This window comes from Euleptes europaea, chromosome 5 (genome assembly GCF_029931775.1).
Source record: "Euleptes europaea isolate rEulEur1 chromosome 5, rEulEur1.hap1, whole genome shotgun sequence".
Taxonomy (NCBI): domain Eukaryota; kingdom Metazoa; phylum Chordata; class Lepidosauria; order Squamata; family Sphaerodactylidae; genus Euleptes; species Euleptes europaea.
In genome coordinates, this window is record NC_079316.1 from 109,191,861 (window position 1) to 109,211,930 (window position 20,070).

Here is a 20,070-nt window from a genome sequence, read left to right on the forward strand (position 1 = left end):
TTAAGGAAGAATCAAACCGGCTTACAATTACCTTCCACTCCCCACAACAGACACCCTGTGAGGTAGGTGGGGCTGAGAGAGCTCTAAGAGAGCTGTGACTAGCCCAAGGTCACCCAGCGGGTTTCATGCATAGGAGTGGGGGAAACCAACCCGGTTCTCCAGATCAGAATCCGCCACTCATGTGGAGAAGTGGGGAATAAACTTGGTTCTCCAGATTAGAGTCCACTGCTCCAACCCACCGCTCTTAAACACCATAATGGCTCTCAGCTGCATGCCTATAATCTGAGAGAGCTCTACTAGAGAAAAACCACAAAGAAATCTCTGGCTGTGTGTATTTCCCCTTGCACTTGTGGAAATTGCATCTTTGGACTGTATCCTAACAGCTCTGAGCTGTTGCAACCCCCTAGCAGCCTTCTACTGATCGTGCAAGGCCAAAGTTGGCATTTGAACACAACGTCGGAAGAAATGGCTCCTCCAATACTCGCCCTTGAGGAGGCCAACTTCAGCTAGTAATTCACTATTCCCCCAGTTGGAATCTTTTTTTTTTTATTTTAACATCATGAATGGATAAGGATCAGACACTGCACAATGGCGGCAGACCAGCTGGTTGTTGTTGTTGATGATGATGATGATGAAGGAGATGATGATGATGGAGTTTTTATACTCCACTTTTCTCTACCTTTAAGGAGTCTCAAAGTGACTTATAGTCGCTTGTAAGATGCTTTGATCCTTCCTTAAGTGGTAGAGAAAGTTGGCATATAAAAACCAACCCTCCTCCTCCTTTTCCTCCTCCTGATGAAAGGGTTTATAAACAGTTTTGAATGGTGCCTCTGGATACTAAATTGTGGATTTTATTAGAGATTTCAGTGGTGACTTACTACGTATTATGATGTATGGTTTTAAATAGAATTATATTATGATTGTTTCTACATTGAAAGTGAGCCGCCCCGAGTCCGGCCTTGGCCAGGGAGGGGCGGGATAAAAATCTAATAATAATTAAAATAAAATATATTCAGACCATGTTCTTGATTATGGAATGGGCTCCTTTCAAAAAGCTGAAGAATATACAGTGGCAATTGTCAATGTTCCCATTTCAAAATGAAAATGAGCCAGAAAGAATGCATTAAATTATTTGATTAATATGATTTAACAGAGGGAGAGGGTTTGAATATTATCTGGGAAGGTATAGAGAAGATGCAAAGAAGGCAGTCAAAAGAGGGCACTTGACCGAATTGTATTTTAATAAAGTTAACTGAAACCCGAAATAAAAAGGCTAAGCAATGCTAGAGGATGAACATAAACAGTTGGTCCAAGAAGATATATCAACAAGCTGACTTGCAATTATATTTTATAAAAGAAGTGTCCTGAACAATCAACTATCATCCAGGAAGATATCATGTAAACCTGAGACGGATAGAAAGATGCTAATTCAGGATGTGGCCAGGAAAACAGTCTGCAGGGACAAGACAATATGTATTTTTTTTAAGAACAGAAAAATGCCAAATGCGCAAATCCGTCATTCTTGGCCTTAATGGGCACTTACAACTGCACAACTTGCCAAAAATCTTCCTCCACAATATGATTGTGGTTATAAAACGAACAGCGTGGTCAATAACATGATCTAATCTGATTGAAGGGGCCAGTAAGAAAATTATTACCCACTTTACAACCCATTAACATCAAACCTACATTACAGGAATGCACACGATAGATTAAAAACTTGCTTACTTAAAGCAAGGGGGTCTAAATAAACTCCATTACGTGTGCTGTTTTTTTTTTTTTTTAAACTGTTGAAGCAAAAACGAATACCCCCCTGGTGACTGGGCCAAGATGGGGAAGGGGATATGAGGCTGCTAGGATGCTGAGCAAGGAGGTTTATCCCTCTCTGACAGTTACAGATAGATAGATGATGGGGAAAATGTAAGCAGGAAAGCCCGTTTAGCTGGCCAGCTTGTGTGTTGGGTTTGAAAAACAGGGAAAGATGCAAGAAAACGGTGCAGAGAAAGAGCTGATAACTTGAAAGTAGTTACATGAATTTTGATGGCAGAGAATCTGATTAGGAACAGAAGGTCTCTTTCAGGATCTTTAACAATATGTACTGCGCTGGGAAAGCTAGATATGCATCCGGTTTAGGACAAAGATTAAAAAGCAGATATGGCTTTTTAAGATGTTCCTCTTATAACAAAGAGGATGAGCAATTTTTAGGGTTGCCAGGTCCCTCTTTGCCACTGGTGGGAGGTTTTTGGGGAGGGGAGTGACTTCAATGCCATAGAGTCCAATTGCCAAAGCAGCCATTTTCTCCAGGTGAACTGCTCTCTATCGGCTGGAGAGCAGTTGTAATAGCTGGAGATCTCCAGCTAGTACCTGGGGGTTGGCAACCCTACCAATTTTGCAGTACGTGGAGCTCTTTAATGCAATGTAGGCTGCTTTCCGGCTTTAAAAATTTGACGAAGATACCTTCGTTTTGGCAATCGGAAGTGCAGGTACTAATTTTTTTTTGGGGGGGGGAGAACTTTCAGAACTCTCCTTTCAGAAAAGGGTACTGGACTGAACAGGTATTGATCTAGGGCCAAATAACTGCCCTTAAGAGGAATATGGAGTCTAAGCCATAATTGGTCATGTTTTCGTGAAGAGCAAAATGCTCTGATTACGACTGACAGATCCTATTCCTTCCAACTCAGAAAGGCCAGGTCCTAAGAATGAGGCAAAGAAAACTGAAACCCCTCAGAAAGTGAACGGTCTGAAAAGTCAGGGTTTTGTCACATGACTGTTGTGGCTATCTAGTTTTTCCTTCCACAGTTTGGAGGGGGCCCATCAGCTGCATCCCCACTGGGATTGCTCCTCCTCCAAAGGAAGGGTAAATTCCAAAGGTCAGGTGCAACCACCGACAAAGCCCCGTTGATGGTCACCACCCACCTTGCCTCTGCATGTTGGTAAGCCAGTCCTAAGAACTAAACAGAAAGACGGGATCTTCTCGGGCTCTTTGTAACTTACCATCCCATAACCAAGTCTGCAACTGTCAATCCTACAAGGAAAATACAAAGATTTTAAGAATTAGGAACATTTTTTAAAAAGCTGACATTTTAAAAATTCACATAGTGGCTAACTGTGCGAGTTGGCATTTGGAAAGCGGCCCCCATTCAAATTTTACTTCAGCTGTAAGCTCGCTACATGACCTTATACAAATCACATTCTGCTACTTTTATTCCCCATCTGAGTGCCAGTGTGGTGTAGTGATTAAGAACGGTGGACTCTACTCAGGAGAACCGGGTTTGATTCCCCACTCCTCCACATGAGCAGCGGACTTTAATCTGGTGAACCGGGTTTGATTCCCCACTCCTCCACATGAAGCCAGCTGGGTGACCTTGGGCTAGTCACAGTTCTCTCCAAACTCTCTCAGCCTCAACTACCTCACAAGGTGTCTGTTGTGAGGAGGGGAAGGGAAGGTGATTGTAAGCCGCCTTGAGACTCCTTAAAGGGAGAGAAAAGCAGGGTATAAAAAACAACTCTTCTTGTCAATATGGAGATAATAACTAGGGTTGCCAGGTCCCTCTTCGCCACCGGTGGGAGGTTTTGGGGGTGGAGCCTGAGGAGGGTGGTGTTTGTGGAGGGGAGGGACTTCACTGCCATAGAGTCCAATTGCCAAAGCAGCCCTTTTCTCCAGGTGAAGTGATCTCTATCAGCTGGAGATCAGTTGTAATAGCAGATTTTCAGCTAGTACCTGATGGCTGGCAACCCTAATAATAACAGTAACCAGTAACATAGGATTGCTGAGAGAAAGTCTGAGTGGCCTGAAGCGCTGAGGAAAATGGCTTGATAAATCCTTAGCATTATTAATATTTTATTGTGAATGAGAGAATAACAAAAAAAATGCAAGCAAAAGTTGCTGCCTGCATTTTCTGGATGCTGGCTAAACACAAATCCAGAAAACATGAGAACAAGGTGACCTCTGGCAATTGGAAAGTGCAAGCATAATCAAAGCAAAGCTCCGAAGGAGTCGGTGGGCTTGATGGCTCCAGCATGGCCTTCCTTATGTTCTTATGTCAGTATCGTCTGCTCTGACTGACAGCAGTTCTTTAGACCTGAGACTTAGTAATATCTACTGCTAGATACAGGCAAAGCTGGAGAGCCAGGATCAAATAAGAATGTAAAAATCATCTTGCTGGATCAGATCACATTTTATTTCCAAACAGCAGCCAGTAAAATATCTTGAGCAGATTCTCTGAAGAGGCAGCCTAGAAATGTCTTAAATAAATAAATTTATGATCCAGACATTCCCCATCTGCTCTCAGCACCTGATATTTATGGGTACGCTGCCTTGAATGTGGAGGTTTTCATTTAGCTAGCATGGCATGAATCCAATGAAGAAGAAGAGTTGGTTTTTATATGCCAACTTTCTCTACCGTTTAAGGGAGAATCAAACCTATTTACAATCACCTTCCCATCCCCTCCCCACAACAGACACCCTGTGAGGTAGGTGGGGCTGAGAGAGCTGTGACTAGCCCAAGGTCACCCAGCTGGCCTTATGTGTAGAAGTGGGGAAACCAACTCGGTTCACCACATTAGCATCCACCACTCATGTGGAGGAGTGGGGAATCAAGCTCAGTTCTCCAGATTAGATTCCACCACTCAAAGCTCTTAACCACTATGGTCTCATATATTTTTAAAAAGCACCTAAACCAGCAGCCGTTACCACCTCTGAACTGCATGAATTACACATTTGTGCTGTAGAAATAGCTTCTCTTGAGGGCCGATTTTAATGTGACATCTTTCAACATGAACTGACACGTGTGCAATGCCTGGGAAAAATGATATTTAACACTGGCCTGTCCAACCTGTGACACGCCAAGATGAATGTGACCGAGTTGACAATTATGGTGGCTGAACAGGAATTCCATAAACTTCTGGGGGGTTTTCAGACCACGTTGGACATCAAACAGTACAGTTGTAAAGGACCCAATGCAGTTCCAGTGCCAAAAGAGCACCTGTATACAAATGAGCATTTAAGCATAACTTGATTATAACTTTTGGGGTATCTTCAAAGTGGCCATTAAATAATAAACTACGGATAGAGTCACGGCCTTCTCTTTACCAGACAGCAAATAGATTAAATGATAGTCATGAGAACATACAGGAAAGTGTGAAATCAATTGAGTAATAGAAGAAGATCTTATGGAAGAATATAAATCACAGCTGAATGAAAAAATGGGTATTTCTGTCTTTGCCTTTCCACACGGGCAGACTCGCTGCTCGATTGGGGTATTTAAGAATCTGCCAATTGATTCATTGAGGGGTAAGGCATTATGTCTGGCCAAGAATAAAAGTCTTCGAAAGGTTGGAATGGTTAAGAATTCAAGATAATCTGGGAGCACTGGAAAAGATGGGGTGCTTGTCCCCAAAAGGAGGGTGCACATTTCCTTCTGGCATCACCACACAGTTCAAGATAAAGGACCTGATGGATCCCATAGACGGCTAGAGGACAGGGTGCGTCCAGCCCGGTGCGTCACAAGTTGGCCAGCCCTAACGTAGCATGTGATGATAGCCCTGAAAGTGTGTGATCCACTCGATGAGAAGTGCGAAAAACCAAAACAAAACCCCCCCAAACATTCACCCTTAGCACATACCACTTTCCCTGCCCGCTAACTACAGAACTCAAAAGTCACGTGGATAAATCTAACTTCGCTTCACCGATTCAATGCACCGGTGCCAATTTGGCAGGGACAGAGGAATATTTCGAGAAACATTTGTTGAGCGTTGACAAGTTGTAAGAGGAGATCCACCAAGTCAATACTCTTGTGACTGAGGCTGGACTGGAAAATACATGTGGTTTTCCCAGATTAAACTGTGCATGTAATTAAAGCCTGTGTTATGAAGATGGCGATTCAGAAGTACCGTCAATTGATTTCTGAGCTAAAATACAGAGCGAGGCAATTATTGTACTTGGCATCATGCTAATCCATTTAACCGAGAGCCCAATAACAGGAAACCATTGTTACACAATATGTAACTCAGATTTGGGCGACTGTAACATGATCTTAAAAGCGTCTCTCGCTCTCAGAAGTCAATATACTTCTTGCAAAAAGGAAGGGTCAGCAGAACGGAGCCGTTACAGACCTTGCTTAAACCTAAAGAAAATGGCCTCATAGACAAAGCACTGAGACAATAAAATTAAAGGATGAACTCTAGCTAAATAAAGTAATGGTCCTCCCGTGGAAAGGCAAAATACAATTAGCATTCACATGCTTATTTTAGGATCAATATTTTTTTTCCTGCTGATTTGCTGAAGAGGCTTTTATGAAGTTTAAGCAGAGTTCATTGTTAAATACTCTTTACCTACAGAGGATATGGTAGGCCATATTAATTCCTTTTTTCTTTTGGAGATCAATAATGAGATTGCTGATTTGTGGAAAGTGCTCGGGGACGAAGGAAAGCGAAAGGGACATTGTACCCTACCGTTCCACGCAGCGTGCTCGAAGAACCAGTAGCCCCCGCCACCGTAGTTTACAAATATCATGAGGGTAAGAGAAAGTCTGCAGAGGGGAAAAGAGATGATAAGAATAATTACTGGTTTTCAGCAGTATGACTGTTACACCGACGAGGTTTGAAAGTAATGATAAGAGATCAGGTTGTTCAAACAACTAAGATTTCTAGTTTACATTAAATTAAAAAAGGAAGGACATGGCGGAATGATGATCACTGGGGAAAATGTTAAATGCTCAATGTCTACTTGATTCTCTTAGATTTCTAGGGGCAGGGACATTTTTTGTGGGGAGAAATCAAATATGAAGCCACTATCTCCCAATCCAGTCTGAAGTGGTATTGTTCAAGTACAGGTTGTCCATATTACCCTACTACATGTATGAATATGCCAACTTTTGCCAAAGACCTATTACCCAACTGAAGGGGAGAATGAGGAAAGTAGGGTTGCCAACTCTGACTTTAGAAATTCCTGGAGATTTGGGAGCACTGCCTGGGGAGGGTAGAGTTTGGGAAAGGGAAGGAGCACAAAAATGATCAGGGGGCTAGGTCAACTACTCTATGAGAGCGGTTAAAATGCTTAGGGCTGTTTAGCTTGGAAAGAAGGTGGTTAAGGGGAGACATGACAGAGGTCTATAAAATTATGCATGGTATGGAGACAGTGGACAGGGAGAAGCTTTTCTCCCTCTTTCATTATACCAGAATGTGGGGTCATCTGCTGAAGCTGGAGGGGGAGAGATTAAAAACAGACAAAAGCAAGTATCTCTTCACACAATGCATAGTTAAATGGTGGAACTGCCTGAAACAGGATGTGATGATGGCTGGCAGCTTGGAAGGCTTGAAGAGAGGATTAGACATGTTCATGGAGGAGAAAGCTATTCATGGCTACTAGTCAAAATGGATACTCGTCATGATGCATACCTATTCTCTCCAGGATCAGAGGAGCATGCCTATGATATTAAGTGTGTTGGGAACACAGGCAGGATAATGCTGCTGCAGTCGTCTTGTTTGTGAGCTTCCTAGAGGCACCTGGTTGGCCATTGTGTGAACAGACTGCTGGACGTGATGGGCTTTGGTCTGATCAAGCAGGGCTTTTCGTATGTTCTTATGTTCTTAAAACTATTGAGAGTTCCAGCCCTGAAAGATCTGTATAAACTAGGGTTGCCAACCCTGGGTTTGGAAATACCTGGAGATTTGAGGTTAGAGCCTGAGAGAGTGGGGTTTCAGCAGGAAAGGGACCTTGGTTGGGTATAATGCCATGCAGGACAACTTCCAAAGCAGCCATTTTCTCCAGGAGAAGTGGAATAAATGTTGGAAACAAATTAATAAACAAATTAGCAATTTATATAGTCTGGAGATACGTTGTAATTCCAGGATGTTTCCAGTCCCCACCTGGAGGTTGGCAACCCTAGTAAAAGCACGACATTCAGATCAGCCTGATTTTCGAGACCCCAGAGAAGCCCAGTTGCGGAAATTGATAATTCTGCTCATTTTGTTTTGCAGGGAGACATCACCAACTGCTGTTTAATCTGCCTCAAAGTGGGGAAATACACTGCTTTTGGCATCACAGATATGTTTTAAAAAGAGAGGGGGGTGAGAGTAATTAGTTTTAGTTTAATGAATATCTTTCACAGCTGCTCCAGAAGAATAATGCACTTAGGCGCTAATAGGATGAATGTTGTAAACCCCCCCCCCCAAAAAAAAAAACACCAGAGGAGGGCTGATTCTTTCTTGGGTATTGGGAAATCAGAAGAACAGTCTTAAAGCAGGTGGAGGCTAATATATTCTGTTTTGCCATTAGAAATACTAACAACAACAGAAGAGCGCATCATTTCGTTTATGCGCTGTGCGGCTGTGCATAGCTTTTTGTGCCCCTCTGCTGTGGTACACAGGTGTGACATTGTTCAGGAGAGTCACCATTACACATTTTATTTTACTTAACGGCTCATGCAGGAAATTGAAGGTTATATTACAGATCAATGAATGGGGAGAGGGAATATGACAACCTGGGGTCAGTGCCAGAAGGATAGATGGCATTAATTAATTCTTGGTGGCGTTGGGAAGAAGAAGCGCCACTCTCTTCTTTACAGCTATGATGGACGAGGAAATGACCCCCTTCCAGCCAGTGTTATTGATTACAGAAAGATCGGCAATTTCTACAGTCACTTTTCGACGTAATGTGTAAGGTTAATAAAATAGGCCTCATCTTGCGCTATGCCCTCAATGCTCTGCAAAGATGCAGCTCTTGCTCCAGAGTAAGATTTATCATTTTCCCCCCATATCAAGGCTTTAGATAATTTTCAGAATTGCACCTTTTTAGTATTAGACTAGAGGGAGACCCACAAGAACTTGCGGGGGAGAGGAAATCCCATTTTCCTCTGTCCCTACCATCAGGTTCTCCCCTCCCCTAGTTTCCAGCTCTGATTTATTTCCTTCCTCTCCTCATCCTCTTTGTCCTAGCACCTGCCTGGCAACCATCAGTTTCTACACACCATTTTTAAGTTGCTGCAACAATCTAAAATGTATCCTGAACTCTGGCAGTTTGATTTTTGCAACTTTGGCATTACTGATAAGTATTTGGGGAGGGGTGGTGGTGGTACCTAACAACTTTACATTTTTCTGCAAACCTGGGACTCCCCTCCCCAGGTTGAGAGAATCCTAAACCAGCATGGTGTAGTGGTTAAGAGTAGTGGTTTGGAGCTATGGACTCTAATCTGAAGAACCGGGTTCAATTCCCCACTCCTCCACATGAGCGGCGGAGGCTAATCTGGTGAATTGGGTTGGTTTCCCCACTCCTCCACATGAAGCCAGCTGGGTGACCTTGGGCTAGTCACAGCTCTCTTATCCCCACCTACCTCACAGGGTGTCTGTTGTGGGGAGGGGAAGGGAAGGTGATTGTAAGCCGGTTTGATTCTTTCTTAAGTGGTAGAGAAATTCGGCATAGAAACACCAACTCTTCTTCTTCTTCTTCTAAATCAGCGGTTCTCAACCTGTGGGTCGCGACCCCTTTGGGGGTCGAACAACCCTTTCACAGGGGTCGCCTTAGGGCCTAAGGCGCCACGGGCCCGGGCGGGGGGGCGGGGGAGAGTCTGTGCAGGAGGCGCTTGCTTTAGGAGCGACCACATGCTGCTGCCCAGAGGGGAGGGGAGGGGGAGGCAGAGAGCGAGCTGCCCCAGCGACCGCCGCCTCCCCCCTCCCTGCCGCACGGGCCCTTCTTCCTCCGGGGCTGGCAAGTCTCGAAAAATTCACCCAAGGGAGCAAAGGGCCGCCGCTGCGGGACCCAGCCGCTCCCACTCTGGGCCGCGGAGGCTTCGGCCCGCGTCGCCCAGCCTGCCCGCCAGTGGGGGCGGCTGTGGTGCGAAATCCCCGCGCGGGCCAAGGGGTCCCTGGCAGGGAGGGGGAGTTGGAGCCGCTGCCGCCGCCGCTTCAGCTGAGAGGGGCGGCCCCAGCCCAGGGCCCGGCCGGCCAGCCGGCCGGCCTCTCTTTCAGTACGGTCGCTTTCGCCCCCAGGGCTGCAGAGTGGGCCCAAGGCCAGGCCCAGGCCGCCCCTGGGAGGGGGGGCTGGCGCCGTGGCCTCGAGGGACGGAGGAAGGGAGGGGCCATTGGGGGACTCTCCTTTCTCCCCCCCCCGTGGAAGCCTCCTGGGCGCGCGGCCCTGCCTGCCTCCGCGGAGGGTGGCTTCCCCAGCCGGGGGGGGGCCTCCCCCAGCCAAGCCACCTTGCTCAGGCGCCCGCCTGCCTGCCCTGAATCTGCAGCCCGTCGGTCCCAGAATGGTGTGGGGGGGTGAGCACCTGCCCCTCCCTCTGGCCAGGAGGGAACTGGCATGTCCATGGTGGTGGGGGGAGGATGGATGGACTGTGCATCTCCACCTTGTTTGCATGGAACACACACAGACCGGGGACCTGGTGGCCTCTTCCTCTGTGCCTGGGATCCCTGGACATCTGGACCCTCGCTGGGTGATGGTGTGTGTGTGGGGAGAAAACAGTGGGCCTTTTTGTCTGGCAATTGTTAGCCCTCCCCTATTACTACAGGTTTCCCCTCTTCCTGCTACTTTGTGCCTCTTTCAAAAGGAACGGGGGGGGGGAGAGTTTACACTGTCCCCACAACCATTCACCACCCTACTGTACAGAAGGTGCTCTACTGGTTTCCACTTCTGCTTCTTTTCTGTTACCCAGATGTAAAACTCGGCACTTATCCTTGTTGAACTGCATCCTGTTCACATCTGCCCACTTTTCCAGTGTGTTCAGATCTCATTGAATGCTATCTCTTTCTGGTTACCTGGTGTGTTCGCTGATCCTCCCAATTTGGAGTCATCTGGAGTAGTACCTCTCTTGCCCTCATCCAGATCATTAATGAAAAATATTGAAAAGTACCGGGCCCAGAACTGATCCCTGTGGCACACAACCCCCCCCCCCCACTGGACACCTCTTTCCATTCAGATGAAATGCCTGGTCCTGCCACTTTCTTCATCTCCCCTGGGGGGGGGAGTTTAATATATTTATGTTGCGTCCCCCTCTAAGCCACCTTTTCTCTGAACTGAGAAGCTCCAAACGCGTTTGTTTTTTCTCTCACGTGGGAGCTGCTGTGAATAATGTCCCTTGCAAACTATGCCCCCACCCCCCCAGCCCTGGAGAGTCCGCTCTCTTTTCTAGGTCAGCTGCCCTCAATAGTCATTTGGGGTCATTTAGTCCAGGATCAGAGGAGCAGGCCTGTTAGGTGCAAAGCACAGGCAGGACAGTGCTGCTGCAGTCGTCTTGTTTGTGGGCTTCCTGGAGGCACCTGGTTGGCCACTGTGTGAACGGACAGATGATGGGCCTGGTTCTGAACCAGCATGGCCTTTCTTAGGTTCTTATGTTCTTTCATCCTTAGCACCACTATCCACCATATCAGGTTGGCATATTGGCTTTTACACATACTGTCACAAAATGTAGCAATGTAGTTTACTGTTGTTATATTAAGACTGTTACCCATGCTACACCATGCTTCAAGACAAAATTTCATTTATTTGTAATTAGAAATAAATATTTCACAATATATAATTACATATTGTTTTTGTGATTAATCACTATGCTTTAATTATGTTCAATTTGTAACAATGAAAATACATCCTGCATATCAGATATTTACATTACGATTCATAACAGTAGCAAAATTACAGGTATGAAGTAGCAATGAAAATAATTTTATGGTTGGGGGTCACCACAACATGAGGAACTGTATTAAAGGGTCGCGGCATTAGGAAGGTTGAGAACCACTGTTCTAAATGATAGCTGTGGATTTAGCTAGCCGCAGGAGGGCCAGCCTTTTGGAATCAGGATACAGGGGTTTTTTATCAGGAAATTTATTCTTATTTGTGCTAATCAGGGTGGACAGTACAAGACTAGATGAACCAAAGCTCTGGTGCTGTATAAGGAGGCTCCATATGTTCATTTCAAAAGGCAGGAATATAACCCACCCGAAAACACTGATATGCATCTTCTGGAGCACGCTTGTGTATGTGTGTACATGTGACACCAATGATTAGCAGGACGTTTCTCCAAAACTATTTCCTTGGGTGCCAGTGTGGCACAGCAGTTAAGAGTGTTGGCCCCGGATCCAGGAGATCCAGGTTCGAATCCCAATTTCACCACAGAAGTATAACCAAGCAGTTGCCATCTCCCGAACTGTATTACCTGGTAACCACAGAGACACATGCAATCGCTTTCTTAGACGGGTGTCAAGCCCAGAAGTCATGGACAGAGGCCCCCGTACTATCCAGCCAAACAAACCAGAGGGAATCCATTTTCTCTGTGCCCAGATCGTGTCTCCAGCAAGCAGTCCCCTCCCCACCCAACCATCTGCATACTTGATGGCCCATCAGAAACACCCGAGATAACAGCAGCATGAGATCGCACCTCTGGCATCACACCTGAGTGCAGTTGCGCAAACTTTTGTTTTCAACGATTCTCGACCCTCCAGGAATGTGCTCAGTCAATGGTTTAGGTTAGCCTGTCTAAATTGCCCCCCTTCCCCACCCTCGCAGCCAACCATCAAGGTCTTTGTCCACACCGGGAACCACAAAGGGGTAATCTAATTAGCCCTCACCCCAGAAGGATATATCTGGGGACATCAGGATACACTCAGGAGCTATCTCTCTCACCCTTTCACCCTTGCTGTCACTCTGTCGGTTTGGGTAAGTGCTGCCCAACTGCATATCCCTCCTGCCTTGCTGGTCAAGTCACGGGAACCCCCTTGCCCCCTCTCCTTTCTTGTCTTTGCCGCACGGAATCCAGGACGCCGTCTTCAGGATCTGGTGAATTATATATATATATATATATATATATATATATATATATATATATATATATATATATATATATATATATATATATAAGCAAAATCCTTTTAACAAAATCCACTGCCTCCACCTTATTTTGAGGGCCACGAGACGGACTCTAGTATACATAGGTTAAATCCCGTTTAGTTACGCCTTACCAGTTATTAATTTGCTATTCCCCATATAATCATATCCATAACTGAGCAATTTGGCTATCAGAAGTTTGCTGCGTGAACTTTCACTAGTCACACACTCTAGGACTGACCCACCTCACAGGTCTGTGGTGAGAATAAAACGGAGGAGAGAACAATGTAAGCCTCTTTGGTTCCCCATTGGGGAGGAAAGTAGGGGATAAGTGAAGTAAATGAATAGATGAATAAAATTCTCGTTGGTAACTTCTCACATAGGTTCCTTTGAAAAGAGGTGTTGGGGAAAAGGATACCCTGGACTGCCCAAAAAAAATCAGTGGGTCATAGATCAAATCAAGCCTGAATTGACCCTAGAAGCTAAAATGACTAAACTAAGGTTGTCATACCTTGGTCACATTATGACAAGAGTCACTGGGAAAGACAATCATGCTAGGAGAAGTTGAAGGCAGCAGGAAAAGAGGAAGACCCAACAAGAGATGGATTGACTCTATAAAGGAAACCAATTTGCAAGACCTGAGCAAGGCTGTTGAAGATAGGACATTTTGGAGGACCTTGATTCATAGGGTCGCCATGAGTTGGAAGTGACTTGACGGCACTTAACACGCACACAACCTCTCGCATAAACACTGCTGCATTGCGGAGTTAAAAATCTGTTAGTTTGTTGTTTTTTTAACGCTGAGCACTTATTGGGAAAAGAAATAAAGAAGTACTCAGATTATCATTATCATCATTTTACTGTATCTAATAGTAAAATGGGCTCCTAGCACCAGTTGTGAAACCCACAAAACCAACTGTTCACCCACTACACACACCAACACCCCCCCCCCATGATTCTTTGTGGGGGCCCTACGCACACACACATCTCATAAGCGCAATTGGTTACTCAGGGCATTTCCCTGCTTTCTCGTTCTTCTTGGGTGATAGGTTAATTACAGTGGCCAGCCAATTAAATTTCAGGTGCAATTTTTCCTGATAGCCTTGTCCTCTTAAACCTACCTGGAAGGTTTAAGCAGCAAATATCGCAGCCGTGATCCCTGGGATTAAGTCAATTGCCACTCAGGCCTTCCTGTAACCAGATGTTTCCTGTAACAAGCAGCTCGTTTTCCAGACCATTCTGACCCTCAATTACTACATAGTAGTTGTCTTCACTGGGTGCTTCGGAGGTACTATTTGTGCTATTACTGCTAGCTTCCACGTAGGATGGCTTATAGTTATAGCAGCATTGGATGGCTGGCGTTTATCCCAGTAAGAGAATTTAGAGAGCAGCAGGTTTGCCTTAGCTCCACATATCTCATCCAATTGCTGTATTAAATATACAGCCTCAGCCCCCCAGGATTTAAACTCTAGTTCCAAGTCCTCTCATATGGAACCTATGTAGAAAAGCCTCATGTGGACCAATTAAATGGAATGTACAGCATCTGTTTTGAAAATTGGAAAGACTGGGGGTACCAGCAAGAAACAGAACTTCAGAACGTGTTCTTATTGCTACCTTTCCTTTGTATATGTACAGAGGTTTTGCGAAGGGAGACTGGAAGGATTTCAAACTGTTCAATAGTCACCATATATTTTCAGTTGGTGAACCAAGTGACTGTGGCCCTTAGCAGTTACAAGGAGGTTAAAAGGTCACTAAGATGTGTTTGCAAGCTCAGGATAGGTTTTCAGGCAGGAGGGATGCTTAGAGGGGGATTCTGAAGCCTGAAATTCAAGAGCTGATCAGAACAAGAGTCAGCAGCTGATTGGGCAGAATCTTCCTGAGTGGGCCTATAAGAGGAAGAAGCAAAAGACGACGACGATGATGATGAAGCAGATGAAGATGATGATGAAGAAGAACATAAAGAAGAAGCAGATGTAGATGTAGAAGAAGAAGATGTAGAAGTAGGGCTGCCAACCTCCAGGTACTAGCTGGAGATCTCCTTCTATTACAACTGGTCTCCAGTCAATAGAGATCAGTTCCCCTGGAGAAAATGGCCGCTTTGGCAATTGGACTCTATGGCATTGCAGTCCCTCCCCTCTCCAAATCCCACCCTCCCCAGGCTCCGCCCCAAAAACCTCCCACCAGTGGTGAAGAGGGACCTGACAACCCTAAGTAGAAGTAGATGTAGATGTAGTGTTGAAAAAGAAGGAGGAGGAGATACACCAGTCAAGGTGTTCCAAGAGCTGCTTAAGGGAGAGGCTGAAGGCAAGAAGGATTCTCCACTGAAGACAAGGCAGGAGAAAAGAGAACTTTGGAGGCCAGGTCTACTGCCCTCTGAAAAGAATGACCTTCAGAGTTTAAAGGGCCATTATTTTGAATGTGGCAACCAACCCAGCTGTGAGCTACGCTCTCACACACACACACTGACATGCAGCAAGAGCTGTAAGGGAGGAGGAAGAAAGAGAAGGCACACTGCTCACCTTCCTGTCCACATGGCATCCAAAGACACTTTGACTGCAATCTTTGTGAACAGATCATATCAAGCCCAATTTGAGGATGGGGGACACTAAAACAAGACAAAGGATGATGCCATGTGAGGTGCCCTGAAAACAGTGCCATATTCAGGAAGCCAAGGTGGAGCAAAAACATCCACATGCATACAGCCCTATTTACAACTAACTACCTGAAGCCCGCTCTGACCTGGATGGCCCAGGCTAGCTCAATCCCATCAGATCTTGGAAGCTAAGTAGGACTGGCCCTGGTTAGCACTTGGATGGGAGACCCCCAAGGAAGTCCAAGGCAATGGCAAAACCACCCCTAAACGCCTCTTGCCTTGGAAACCCTACAGGGTAACCATAAGTCGGCAGAGACTTGACAGCACTTTCCATAGGGTTGCCAAACTCCAGGTGGTGGCCGGAGATCTCCCACTATTACAACTGATCTCCAGGCATCAGAGATTCCCCTGGAGAAAATGGCCACTTTAGAAGGTGGACTCTATGGCATTATACCCTATTGAAGTCCCTCCCCTCTCCAAACCCCATCCTCTTTAGACTCCACCTCCTCAAATCTCCAGGTATTTCCCAACCCGGAGCTGGCAACTCTAACTTTCCATCTCCAGACCTGAAGCCCTTTGTAACACCTGATGGTGAGGAGGGCCTGAACATTGCTATAACTAGGGTTGCCAACCTCCAGGTACTAGCTGGACATCTCCTGCTATTACAACTGATCTCCAGCCGACAGAGATCAGTTCCCCTGGAGAAAATGGCCGCTTTGGCAATCGGACTCTATGGCATTGGTCCCTCCCCAAACCCTGCCCTCCTCAGGCTCCGCCCCCAAAACCTCCCGCCGGTGGCGAAGAGGGACCTGGCAACCCTAGCTGTAACACACAATACATTTTTTCAACCCAAGGGGCCGCACTAGCACACTGCGCAGACTGCTGACAAATGGCAAACCAACAAGACCTTTCATTTCCTGTTTTACAGATCTGTATTAACCATATCTGTGGCTGCCGCAGTATATATTGTTACACTGCTTTCCACCCGTTCTAATTATGCACATGATTTCCCTTCTCTCTCGCGGGCTTCTCTTCAGTTTGCTCTGCAAACAAATTAGCACCTTTGTCTCGTTCCCCCCCCCCACACCCCGTTTTTTTTCCATTAGAGAAAGGCCCTTTTGTTCTCACCCGCTATCTCCGGTGATCCGACACTATCAATCGGGAGCGTGTCATTGCTTGCCTGGAACACATTAAAATATTTGTACCACTTATCTTGCTGCTCTAATGCTCAGGTGCACGGGGTGATTTATTAACTATTGCAATCGTGAGGCAGAGTGTTTCTCGAGCCAGGCTGAAGAAAGGAAAGAGAGACTGTGATGAGTTTGGGAGTACTTAGCTGAATCCTGAAGGAATTGGGGAAATACGGGTGTGGGGGGGAAGCACTAAAAGAAATGTACAAAATCATTGTCGAGTACATAAAGGCAGAACTGAACATGACAAGAAAAATCAGCCTGTCAAAGAAAATGGTGGCCACTGATGGCTCGCTTCACTCTGTAATATCTAGTGAAATTTACCTCATGCCTTGTTATTGCACCGAACATTTCCTTGCCCCTCCTACGTGACTGCAGGTAGCAGAACATTAGAAGTAGTAGTAGTAGTAGTAGTAGTAGTAGTAGTAGTAGTAGTAGTAGTAGAAGAAGAAGAAGAAGAAGAAGAAGAAGAAGAAGAAGAAGAAGAAGAAGAGGAGGAGCTGGTTTTTATACCCCGCTTTTCTCTACCTTTAAGGAGTCTCAAACCGGCTTACAATCCCCTTCCCTTCCTCTCCCCACAACAGACACCTTGTGAGGTAGGTGGGTAGGGTTGGCAGGTCCCTCTTCGCCACCGGCAGGAGGTTTTTTTGGGTGGAGCCTGAGGAGGGCGGGGTTTGGGGAGGGGAGGGACTTCAATGCCATAGAGTCCAATTGGTAAAGTGGCCATTTTCTCCAGGGGAACTGATTTTTGTCAGCTGAAGATCAGTTGTAACAGCAGGAGTAGCTACCCACCCCTGGATAGGTGGGTATGGTTGCCAACCTCCAGGTACTAATGCAATTTGACACCTCCATGTATGATTAAATTTTGGTTACATCATGGTATGGGAGTCTCTATGAGCAAGTATGGAGTTTTATGTACAATAAGTAGTTAAACACAAATCTGACACAGAAGGGCTACAAAATGTATCAAACTAAACAAAAACTGTATTAACAGTCATGAAAAACACACACAATACAACTATATATATACAATGACATTCAAAACCAACTATGTGACTGGATATCAAATCTCAGTTCTTAGAAAAGTCCCAGATTTTTCTTTATCTTTTCATATATCACAAGTGTGAAAACCAGCAGACAGTTGTATCTGAAAGAGGAAGATCAGCAAGTGAAGATGGCTGAAATCGGAAACAGATTGGGTTTGAATGTCATTGTATATATAGTTGTATTGTGTGTGTTTTGCATGACAGTTAATACAGTTTTTGTTTAGTTTGATACATTTTTTAGCCCTTCTGTGACAGATTTGTGTCCAGGTACTAGCTGGAGCTTTCCTGCTATTACAACTGATCTCCATCCGATAGAGATCAGTTCACCTGAAGAAAATGGCCGCTTTGGCAATTGGGCTCTATGGCTCTATTGAAGTCCCTCCCCTCCCCTGAAGCGGGTCAGTGCGTTTCAGTTGACTATGCTCTTAGAATTGACCCCTTCCTGAGAAGTGGTATGTTATCTTATTCAGTTAGTCACCTACTAAGCAGGACTCAACCTATTTACTCAAAAAAAGTAAGTCTTTTTATTGAATATTCAATGTAATAAATGTGTATATATGTGTATATGCAAGTATTACAAAGACTTAAAAGCAGTAACAATGTATACAATAAAGCAAGCAAGTTTTACATACTATTTAGTTTTAAAATCCAATACTTTAAGTATTACAGTTTAAGAAGTCTGAATTAGTTAAAAGAATCTGATTCACACTATCTAGAATAACATATAAGTAAATCCATACATACCCAAAGCCAATCTCTTCTGAGATTCTGTTAGTCCAAAGATTTAGAGAGATCTAGCCTTTCTCTGCCTATATTTATATTGTCCAAATCACCTTGTATTGGTTTGGGATTTATTTTTCCGTTAGAATTTATTTTACTGCACATGCTCTGTAGTTTCCCTACAGACTACCATATAAGGATTTCTTCTTCCAGTGGGTCATTTTGCTGAGCATTGCTATTTTCTAGACAGTCAGTTTTGGGTCTAGTTATATCTTCATTATAACTAATTTTACCTGCATTCTCATCTCCTAAAGAACACGATAAAAATGAATATATTCATAACTTTCTACTATCATTCTTTCATATTAAACCTTAAAACCCAATATAACATTATATTACATCATTAGGTAACAATTAGCAAAATTACCACCGGATAAAAATGCTACCAGAGGAAAAAATCCCCAGAATACAAGGATTAAGGTCATAGGAAAACATATTTCTGAAAGTTGAGTCATTCAAGGACAAAGACAAACAAGAGTGCAACAATAATTGTGGCACATAAGTCCTTGGCAAAAGAATGTCCAGGCTTGTTCACTTTTAGTGAGAGCTGATCTTTCTGATAATATCATATACCCCCTTAAGTGACTCCAGTCCTGACCTGGATGGCCCAAGCTAGCCTGATCTTGGAAGCTAAGCAGGGTCAGCCCCAGTTAGTACTTGGATGGGAGACCACCAAGGAAGTCCATGGTTGCTATGCAGAGGCAGGCAATGGCAAACCACCTCTGAACATCTCTTTGCCTTGAAAACTCTACAGGGTTGCCATAAGGAGTCTCCATTGAGACTTGATGGCACTTTCCACCCCCAAGTTACTGTTGAGACTGATGGAAACATAGAAGACTGTGGGGGAGAATCCCATAGGGTTTTCTTGGCAATCCTGGGATTCTTAAATGTAAAGCATAAACTTGTCTCAGCATGTGTGACATCGCACACACTGCTATATTATCTTGGAAAGAAAATGCGTAGGAAACACAATTTGAAAAATTTAAATATTAGAATCATAGAATTATAGAATCATAGAGTTGGAAGGGACCACCAGTGTCATCTAGTCCAACCCCCTGCACAATGCAGGAAATTCACAACTACCTCCCCCACCCACACACCCCTAGTGACCAGATGGCCACGATGCCCTCCCTCTCATCATCTGCCTAAGGTCACAGAATCAGCATTGTTGACAGATGACCATCTAACATCTTCTTAAAAACCTCCAGGGAAGGAGAGTTTACCACCTCCCGAGGAAGCCTGTTACACTGAGGAACCGCTCTAACAGTTAGGAAATTCTTCCTAATGTCTAGACGGAAACTCTTTTGACTTAATTTCAACCTGTTGGTTCTGGTCCGACCTTCTTGGGCAACAGAAAACAACTCGGCAGCATCCTCTATATGACAGCCCCTCAAGTACTTGAACATGGTTATCATATCCCCTCTCAGTCTTCTTCTCGTCAGGCTAAATATACCCAGCTCCTTTAACCTTTCCTCACAGGACTTGGTCTCCAGAAAATGTCTGGGTTATTGAAAATGTCTGGCTTAAATCTGTGGTTGGGTGTTCATCTCTGGTTTGTACCTTAAAAAAAAAAACTTCTCTTTCATTATTTTACCCCTTTCTCTTAAAAAAAAAAAAAAAGCTACAAAGCCTCGTTGATTTAAG

At 44.8% G+C, this 20,070-nt stretch overlaps 1 protein-coding gene across 1 annotated transcript in view; it reads right to left on the reverse strand.

Annotated features, from left to right (window-relative positions):
* The window catches only part of LOC130478392 (heparan-alpha-glucosaminide N-acetyltransferase-like), a 158,905-nt gene extending 143,555 nt beyond the window's left edge, over positions 1–15,350 (reverse strand). The window contains exons 1-4 of the mRNA XM_056850533.1: positions 15,337–15,350; positions 9,684–9,989; positions 6,454–6,530; positions 2,995–3,025 (exon numbers count right to left, since the gene is read on the reverse strand). Of these exons, the coding sequence (XP_056706511.1) occupies positions 2,995–3,025; positions 6,454–6,530; positions 9,684–9,989; positions 15,337–15,350 (428 nt within the window). The remainder of the gene's footprint in view (positions 1–2,994; positions 3,026–6,453; positions 6,531–9,683; positions 9,990–15,336) is intronic.
* Between the last annotated feature and the right edge of the window lie 4,720 nt (positions 15,351–20,070).